Source organism: Malaya genurostris, chromosome 1 (genome assembly GCF_030247185.1).
Source record: "Malaya genurostris strain Urasoe2022 chromosome 1, Malgen_1.1, whole genome shotgun sequence".
Lineage (NCBI taxonomy): Eukaryota > Metazoa > Arthropoda > Insecta > Diptera > Culicidae > Malaya > Malaya genurostris.
The window spans coordinates 159,589,758-159,599,457 of NC_080570.1; the positions used below are offsets into that span (position 1 = coordinate 159,589,758).

Consider the following 9,700-nt stretch of genomic DNA (forward strand, 5'->3'; position numbering starts at 1 on the left):
TATTGTACAGGTTTTTTTTATGTTCAGGAATAACCTAGAATCGAATTTTGGGGCCGAATGCCGAATAATTCTGGACTTTTGAACTTGATTACTAAAATTGTGTTGTGGAGCTGAATTTGAGACCAGGATTCTGGTTCGGCACTGAATTCTGAACCTGAATCCAAGTACTCAACTCTGGACCTGGAACTGTGGCAGACCCTGTCAGCTTGGAGCGAAATCAATCTTCAGTTCAACAACGCCATCGCACGGCATCACATTCAACATATCATGTCAATTGTATGGGTGCGCAGCCCTGCTATTTTGGCGCGCACGAATTTGACATTTCTCTCCCCTACTTCTATGTATGATATTCGATGCGGACTCACCTGAGGGCGACATGCTCGCAAAAAAGGATGTTGCCAATGATTTGTTCGGGAAATGTGAGAGCTGGATATCTTGTTAATATGATGTCTTTGACTGTAGTTAATGGGTGTGAAAGGATTTCAGCTGTTTCCGATCAATGATTGACAGGTTGATGAATTGTGTGTTAATCTTTAAACATATGAAAATTTTACAACTTACCTACCTTTTCCATAAAATCAATTATTGAATTATGAAGTTACGCCCTCTTGCATTTTCCATGAAATTAGCTACAGGGCGCAGTTGCGAAAAATCTGCGTATGATCGGTAATTATGAAAAAAAAAATAGTTTCTTATAGCTATTTAAGTATCGCCCTCTTTCCCACTGACTGCATGATTTTTCAGTGCTAGAATTTTTCGCCTGAGTTGGGTGCTCGATCAATCCAATTCTGTATAAAATGTTCAAAACGACAAATGTAACAACCTAGGACAATACCACAGCCTGGGTAGAGATAATTATTCATTCTGAAAACCTTCTCCCCTTATAACATGCGATTATTTATAAAATGTTATATCAGCCAAAAATATAGCTCTGAATTCATTTTGATCATAATTGTTTAAAAATAAAACGTTTAATTGAAACAGTTTAATAAAATTTTTGGATAATTTATTTTTGCAGAGTTTATCAAACAGAAGTATCTAAAGATTTGGAGTTTTTCTCAAGCACAACCAACATAATCAATATTATCGTCCATATCACACTTTGTTATTTCAGGCTTTCTTTTTGTATCATCCAGTAATTGTTAAATGTACTCGTATACTTTCCACATTGACAGGACTTAAAAACAAATTGAACTTAAATATTATAAAAATTAATAATTTTAAATAGATGATCCGAAAAACAAAATATGCAATATCAAACTACATTGTTACCGATGATACTGATAACACTTTTTCTACCACCCTACAGTGATATTAATGTCAACAATTTGTACTTGCTTATGTCAATTTCAACCAATCACGAGCTGGCCCGAAACTGGTTCTCAAAGTGGATTAACAATTGTCAGGTCCTGTCCCATGTAACAATGAGAGATTCTCTTTGTTTACTTTCTCTTTCGATTATTACGAAATATTCCTGCTTTTTTCGGTAATTTCTTCAAGACAGAATAAAAGATGATAGCTTTAGTTATTATTATCGGTAAATAAAAAACGAGAATCTCTCATTGTTCCATTCGTCGTTTTGAACATTTTATACAGAATTGATAGTTACATTATAAATGTCATTCAATATTCGCTCATTTTATGAATGTGTTAGTGTAAAAGTCAGACGACTTACGCAATTTCCCTAGACTCCAGTTAAAGGAATGGATGATGCCTGACTAAGGTAGGCCTCCCTAATTTCCAGCGAATTTCAATAGTTTATGCTGAAATTCTAAGAACTAGTTCTGTATATCCGAAAAACTTGAAAACTTAAATTTATATGTTATATGTATTTATTTAAAAATAAACTGAAAATCAGCACGTAAACGTGTAAAAGCTAAAAGAAGACGAAGAAGACGAATTGACTATTCAGTCCGCATCTTCTCACTCAATTCCGACAGATTTCCGAATCAACCGGTTGTAGGCGAAATTCATTCGGAATCGGTTGTTGCACTGGAGTTGGAATTTTCACATGGATTTCCTGAGGAAAATTTCTCGCCGACTCGGAATTCATTTGGATCTGCTAATGTGGGCGGACTGAGAAATATTGATATTGACGCTTTTGTATGGAAAATTTCGCATTCGATCGAAATACACAATGAATTTATATATAGTCAGTTGTATGACAATTTTCATTCAAATTTAACTAAAAATCAGCTCGAAAACGAGTAAAATGGTAGAGACGGAAGAAGAAAACGAATAGAAAATTTAGTTCACTTACTCATTCAATTCCGACAGATTTCCGAACCAATCGGTTGAAGGCGAAATACATTCGGAATCGGTTATTGCCAGTGGCGTACCGAGGAAATTTGGCACCCAGGGCAAAATAGCAAAATAAGAGATTTGGCCGCCCCCATCGTTGGTTTTGTGACATTTTTCGCTCACCAGACGACTATGACCGATTCAGTGACGGCTGTTAAAACCAAAATAACATGAAACATTCGCCCGTCTTCTAGTAACTCTGCGCTTTTCGATAGAGATTTTTCGCTGCACATATCCACACCAAATTTCCTTTTGGGTGCTCAGTAATTATTTTTACGGTTAAGTATTGTGATTTATCCAATCCAATTTACAATTATCTGTCAATGAAGTACCGGATTTCGCAAATCGTATAAAAATATTACAGACTCATCACTACTGACATGATCTGTAAACTTCGAAATGTCATAACTTTTTCCCAATTCAGTAAAAGTTTGACCAGTTTTCAGCGAATCAATTGATGATGATGAGTGATGAAAAATATCAGTAAACATTACTGATTATATTGGCACATTGTTGCAAAGCCGATTAACCGGTAGCGATACCTGCCAATGAAAAATGGAACCAAGAAAAGAAGGATTCTTTCGGAAATATTCATATCGGCAGTAGTGATTTGCAACATTTCTATCGTTTATCCAATAGTACAAACAGATATCGGCAATAAAAGGACACTCGGAGTAGAAGAAATTCGATATCAATTACTACTACTTTTTTTAGTGTAAACTACGATTAAACATAAAAATCTTCAGAAATGTGTGAAATTAGGTAAGGTTAGGTTTTTTCGGATCAACATTTTTTTTAAACAGAAACCAGTGTAATGTTGATTTCTCAAGTACTAGTATGTATAGCGATCGAGGACTATTTATTTTGGATACTTTATGTTTTATTTCCAGGCATTTAAAAAATGGTATCAAACCAAGTTTAATGCTCTATTCTGAATAAACGGTAGATTTCGCACAATGAACTAAGATCAACATTACCACCTCAGAGTAAAAACTTTTCTTCAACTTCTACTATGATTTTTCAAATGAATTTTCCCGTTTTTATGAGAAATCGTTGAAAAGGTGGAGTAATTCGAAGTTTTTCTACCGATTTGACAGTTCTTGCTGAAAGTATCATCTCTAAACAAGCAGCGCCTCTACATCTCAGTTTTTCGACAATGCCAATCGGTGCGAATCATATATCAGCTGTTTTCCAAAGATGGACGAATCTTACAAAAGTAAACAAATCGGGTTTCTCTCTCCTACCAATAAATGCTTCAAAATCATACAATTTTGCCTAAATATTCGGATTCTACAAAAATCTCAATCTTACACTCAAAATAATAATCATATTATAGTTACGTGAAAAGTTATATGAATATTTTCCACCCTACTTTTCACTTAGTTTTTAATGGACTGGCATTTAAAAGCTGTTCAATGCATAATCCAGTAAAAGTTACGTGTTTCATAGGTAAAATGTAATGTACTGTTCATATCACATTTATCTATCAGTTCATATAAAATTTAGATACCAGAAAATTACTATTTTATATATTGGTTGAAGTCAAAAGGGAGATTCCAGATTTTGATATAAATCTATGAAATGAAAAATGCCATGAAATATAAAATATTCATTTCAGAAAATTGTCATATAATTCCAATGGCTTAAAGAGCAACCAATAACGTCGTGGTATCTCAAATCGTCCAGAAATCGTTTATGTTGTCACTGCCATCCAACCGAAGCCGAAGTCGAGATCCAAGAACTCCCACAACACTACCGATGCAGGTTGAAGTCGCATTACATGGTTCCAGTGTCTCTAGCTTCATACCGACGGCCTGTTTGAAGCATTCGGCAGTAGCGGGTAAACTTCCGGACTCACGCAGGCACTCGGTCCAGTTGAACACATGGAAACTTTCATACTGGAATGGTCCGGTCGATGGAGTAAAAAATTGTAATTAAATAACTTTTCTCGCAAACATTTACACTACTTACACTTCGAGGGCCATTGCTCGCCATTTTCAAAATCGAGTTTTTCACACTGTAAATTCACGTAGATTGTTTGACGTTTGGTACATTCACGTAAACCTTATGTGATGACTCTATTCATTTTAGGGGATGCTCGTATAACATTCATTTTCGTCACGTAAAATATTCAATTTGACATTTGAAACCATTCTACGTGATTTTTCAAGTGAATCGAACGTGAATTTTTATTTGAGTGTAGTAATACAAAAAACTATAAAGGGCAAAACTGTCGTTCCATTTGTTTACGTAAGTTTCGCCCTCCGTGTTCCATGACAACAAACGGGGCGATACTTCAATTGCTAGTAATGAAGGGCGAAACTTTTTTTTTCTTTATTTCAGATGGTTTCTGAAACTTTTACTACTGGAAATAGTAAATGAGACGATAAAGTTACTCGCAGATTTGTCTTAGTCGCGAAAACCAGTCAATTTCATGAAAAATGCGCAAGGGCGTATCTTTATAATTCACACAGGAAGCATAAAAGTAAACAAATCGAAAAAGGGCGAAACTTTTTCTATGTTGATTTATTCAGTGGATATAGAAAGTAACTGGTAAAATTTGCATTGCCTTTTGCCAATTCATCGACTAATCATAAATTGATCTGAGAATATACGATAATTTCTAAATACGATTTGAAACCAAAATCGAAACATTTATCGATGTTTTTCTCCTTTTGCTGTCAGTGTTGGATTCGCCGTTCTTTGAAAATAGCTGATATGTCAAACAGTTTCATTTTCGGGAGTCAAAACTTAGGCTGGCTTCGAGAAAACTACGAGAACGTACTCAATTCGTTATAATTCCTGTAATTTCGTGATAGTTAGCATGAGGTGGGTGTTCAAGGGAGGAGGGGTGGATGATGGTTCAAATGAAAAATTTGAAAGAAAAGTTCGTCATCCACAATATTGACACCGTAGAACAAATTCTGAGAACGAAGTATGAATTGTCAAATTGTTTGACCTTTTATATAATAAATATTCTACCCCCTGCGCACGGGCCTGGATTACTATATATGTGAAAATTAAAAACTATAGACAGTGAGTAAGTAATTTTATCAGAAAGAAATTCATTCGTTGAACGGAAATATTGAATGATTTTATTTTAATTTTTAATTTGTGTGCTTCCTTAGTTTTACGTGTTCTAAGTTAAATTAACCGAAAAACATAAATACTTTACAGTTCACGACGTTATTATATTTACAATTTGGTCTGCGCCAATAGTGAAGAAGGGAAACAAGAAGACTTTAGGTACAATTACCCTACATATAGGCAACTGTATAGGATCTTAGTTACGTTCATAGACTATAAACTGATGAGCCGAATGAAGGTGGTGGTAATTATTGCAATCTTGTTTCGAAAACATCCACGAAGAAAAAAAAAATAAACAATTACATAATCAATGCAGATGATGCGCATTTATGTGTTATGATTTAAAACGATCACCAGTATGTGTTATGTAGAGTGACCAGCTAATGATAAAAACGTCTGAATTGCGTCATTTCTCACGAAAAAACCAGTTTGGCTTTTGTTTTCTTTTGCATGTTAAGTGTTCCGCCATAGCACACATCTTCACTTGTATGTTGACTTACCTTATAAGAACTGAAACTTTTCAACCTTTTTTTTATCAATAAACCGATAGGTTTGATGTCTCCAACTACCGCAGCAGAATCAAAAACACTTTTAACAGGCCTAAATTTTCCCAACGAAATGAACTTGAAACAAGTTTGCTAGCTAACAAAAACCAAATCACGTCCGAACTCGAGTACAGTATGAGGGCACAAGAATGACACGAATGTGGTGAAATTCGCTCAATGTATGATTTTATCATGCGCAATCCATTAGCGTGGCGGTCGTCTCGCGCATCGCGCCTCAATCGGTGTTATCTAGTAAGCGGCGTTTTTTTTTGTTTTGATTGACATTCGTTCAATTCACCACTTCTCTTTCACAACGTGGTGAATATCGTCAACGCTTAGCTCACTCACTAGAGCACTAGCACTGGAGAAACAAAACTTCAGCGATATTTCTTTTTCTATGGCGTTTATATATTTTCAAACTTAGATATCTAAGACAAACCCAGTCATGCTTAAAAAAAACTGGGATTAGAAGTAATATCACTATACTCAAATTCATATGATATGCACAGGCTTACAGATAGCTAGGTCGGTTTAAATTATCGCTAAAGAAAACGGTCAGCGTGTGGAGAGCTTCCAGAATGGCAACCAGCATCAGCGACATCGACAGAGAGGCAACCTTGCGTGGGTCAAGTTTTTCCCGAAACAACTCAAACAACTGCAGCTCCGAAGAGCAGAGATCCAAACAGGAATCGTTCAAACCCACGGGAAGCTCAAACAGCCCAGTGCCGTCCAAGGTTTCGATTTGACTGTTGAATGAATTTTTAATATTGATGATACAGTTCAATCCATCGCAGATCCGTTCCACATTCGAAGCAGTATGCCGTTCCTGGTCTCTATTTTGTTTCAGAAGATGAAGATCGTTCAGACTTAGCGATCGTTGTTTATGGATGAACCGGGAAGATGGCGGAAGTTTTGCTCGGATGTCCAACATTGGAGATGATTCGGAAGAACTCGAAACATATCACGAATCGGAGCTAACCGGCTCGGTAATTACTGGTTCGTAGTATTGTGAATCTTCAACTTCGAGAAAAATTAACTGGAAGAAAAATAAAAATGTAATAACATCGTGTACTCGAACACACCGACTCGGTGACTTACCGGTGGATGATCCAGCTGCATCACCCGAAACTCGTCGGTGAACGTAAGAATGTAGAAGCAGAAAGCCGTCGCAACTATCCACTCGGAAATGGAGCTTGCCACATGATATTCCCAACCTCCGTCCGACGGATACCATTTTCGGGGATCGGTCCCATTGAACAAAATATGCGAAATAACGCCCGTGATGGAGACGATGATGAAAAAGATAGTGCATATAGCCGCGATTGCCAGTCGAATGTGAGCTTTCATCATCGAACCGATATACGGCTGCAGATGGTAGGAAATGTAGGCCTGAGAATGGAATCGTTTTTAGGATAGTACATTATAAATACTAACTGCTTAACTAAGTCACTCACCTGCATCCAATAGTAAACCGTACCAAGACCGAACGCAAGAAACGCACCTATGTAGTGCACGATGCGTACGTTCGTCTCCTGGAAGTTACCCACAATGCTGACACCCAAACATGAGCCCATACCGACCCAAAAGGCTCTTCCATTCAGCCGTTCCGTTCCCCTTTGAACATCGGGATGTCGCAGAGCGATTTCCTGGATTTGCCTAAAACGGACGTAGATGGTGATGCCCACTGGAACATGAAAAGATAAAACACAATGTTATACATTTCCTGGCGGTCATACTGCGCAGCATTTAGTACTTACGCAAAACACATCCCAGACTAATTAGTTGTCCGAAAACGCAACTTTCCGGCGAATAGGTAGCTGCATCGCTTATGTACGGCACTGTAGGCACAACGTGACCTTGCAGAACTGCAGCGATGTATCTGTTTCAAAACCGTAGGAGAATCATTGTATATCGGTGCTCTTGTTAGAAAGTCATTAAACTACACTCGAGCAATGATGATTCATGCAAGCCTTCATTACTTAACACAGATACTCACGTTCCAATGAAGGTAAAGTTGAAAAGTAAAAACACTGAGATTGGTAGCAGGTAAAGCTGGGACATTTTGGTATCTTCTAGCGTTTAGGAACCTGGAATTCTACAGGAAACGGGCAGTAGGGAAATAGAGTTGGGGAGAAAAAAAAATCCTTTTACTTTTGTCTAACACTCAAGATTTGAATCACAATTAATCACAAATTCGCATCAACCGAAGTGGATGCATCTCAAACTAGATGACTAATTGCATCATATTCGAGAGAAAATTGTACTGAAACAAGGCTGGAAAAATCCCCGGCCTATGTTATAAACTTCTAAACTGTGTATGTAATATTATTGTGCTCCGTTCTACTTCGATCTGTCAAACCCATCGCGATTCACCTCACAATTTGAAACCAAAATTATGTGAGTGAGGTAAGCCCCCATATCTGTACTAAAAAGCTGTCACCCCCAGACACAATGTTGCTAGCGGGTTTGAAAGCCAGCATAGAGAGTATCTTCTGGCACAAGTTTTTGTGTGGTAATTTAAATGTTTGAATTCCGTTTAACAGATTTGGTTTTAATGTTTCCAATTAGTTCGTAGTTGCATTATTATCTGAACTATCTTCCGATGCGAAACATGACCTTTTGCTTCGACGTTGCCTTACTTGATCGAATTTTTAGCATTATAGGGTAACGGCTCCAGCAGTCATCTCAAATACGAAAACGATTAGATAGAGTGAGATCGGCTGTCTCTGTTCGATAGATTGGTGTTAAGGAAGAAATGTAAAATGGTTCGCTTCGAGTTTTTGCGTCGCTATAACTGCAGTATAGTAATTTTCACTGGTGGATAACAAAGATCGCGATGCGAAAAGATAGCGACAAATGCCGCAAAGATAGCGAAACTGTCATTCGCCCTTCGAAATCACAAACCGGAGAAAAATATTTTTAAATTGACCGTCAAATGACAATCGTTTTTTGTAACCAGAATAATTATACAATGATACTTTGTATTCATCGACGTTTTTGTCTTCAAAACCACGCGCTTCACTCGAAACATTATCAATATTAACTATAAAAATAAACGACCATGAAAAAATTGTAAATCGTCTACTCTTGAAATTCAGTCATCTTTGACAGATACATACTTGTTGATGCTATAATTGAACAAACAAGTAATTCTTGTTGCTAGAGAATATTACCTTTCAGATCTGCAATTGTCTTTAATCCACCAGACGATTTATTTCTCTATTCGCTCTAATTCTTGATGTAAAAATTCTGTAACCTTCAGTACAACAAGCGGCGAAGGGGTTAAAACAACTGCCCAACTCCTGGGCAGAGATGCCGTGTCAATTTTTCACGTTTGCACTCCAATGCAAGTGTTAAATTTCATAACTATGACGAGAAAAATCAAACAAGATATCTGACGCAATTTTTAAAGTCTGTAAATATGACGACTGTATATAAAAGTTTCAAAAACCTGAAAAAAATCTGCAAAATTTGCAGTCTGCTTAAAAAAAGAAATCGGCGAATTTACATTTACAATTAAATTCGCTATTCTGCGGCGATTTCGTCGCATTCTATGCCACGCTGAAAATTACAATATTGAACAATGTTCGAACTATTTTTTAGGTGACATTGATTCCTAGAGCTGAAGCAAAGATATCATTGCAATTCGTTGATTGCAAGTCGAGTAATAGTCGAGTCGAGTAAATAACATGGCGACTCTACTCAGTTTTCAATTTTTTCAGAACTTCGTTAAGTAAAATTAAAAAGGCATGTCTTGATAGAATAGA

At 36.8% G+C, this 9,700-nt stretch overlaps 2 protein-coding genes across 4 annotated transcripts in view; both read right to left on the reverse strand.

The window, feature by feature from the left end:
* The window catches only part of LOC131426477 (uncharacterized), a 125,014-nt gene extending 118,895 nt beyond the window's left edge, over positions 1-6,119 (reverse strand). The window contains exon 1 of one of the 2 annotated variants that reach the window (XM_058589241.1): positions 5,889-6,116. The gene's annotated coding sequence lies outside the window, so the exon portion shown is untranslated. Of the gene's footprint in view, positions 1-5,888 lie in introns of both variants that reach the window. The other variant, XM_058589240.1, reaches the window with a different exon arrangement.
* A 200-nt stretch (positions 6,120-6,319) lies between these two features.
* Positions 6,320-8,295, reverse strand: LOC131426480 (DNA damage-regulated autophagy modulator protein 1). Of its 2 annotated transcripts, XM_058589244.1 has the most exons (6): positions 8,085-8,295; positions 7,930-8,028; positions 7,691-7,812; positions 7,388-7,617; positions 7,032-7,322; positions 6,320-6,969 (listed from the first exon to the last, which is right to left on the reverse strand). In XM_058589244.1, the coding sequence occupies exons 2-6, from the start codon at positions 7,992-7,994 to the stop codon at positions 6,895-6,897; spliced, it is 783 nt and encodes a 260-aa protein (XP_058445227.1). In that variant the 5' UTR covers positions 7,995-8,028; positions 8,085-8,295; the 3' UTR covers positions 6,320-6,894. The 2 variants fall into 2 exon arrangements, with proteins under 2 accessions (XP_058445227.1, XP_058445226.1); XM_058589243.1 differs by having other exon boundaries at positions 7,930-8,295.
* Between the last annotated feature and the right edge of the window lie 1,405 nt (positions 8,296-9,700).

Bases quoted from the DNA above. Each gene is read 5' to 3' on its own strand.
- LOC131426480 (XM_058589244.1), bottom strand. From the start codon at position 7,994: ATGTCCCAGCTTTACCTGCTACCAATCTCAGTGTTTTTACTTTTCAAC. The intron at 7,618-7,690 runs GTAAGTACTAAA...TTCATGTTCCAG, and splicing joins TAGTCTGGGATGTGTTTTGC to TGGGCATCACCATCTACGTC. The intron at 6,970-7,031 runs GTAAGTCACCGA...TTTTTCTTCCAG, and splicing joins TGCAGCTGGATCATCCACCG to TTAATTTTTCTCGAAGTTGA.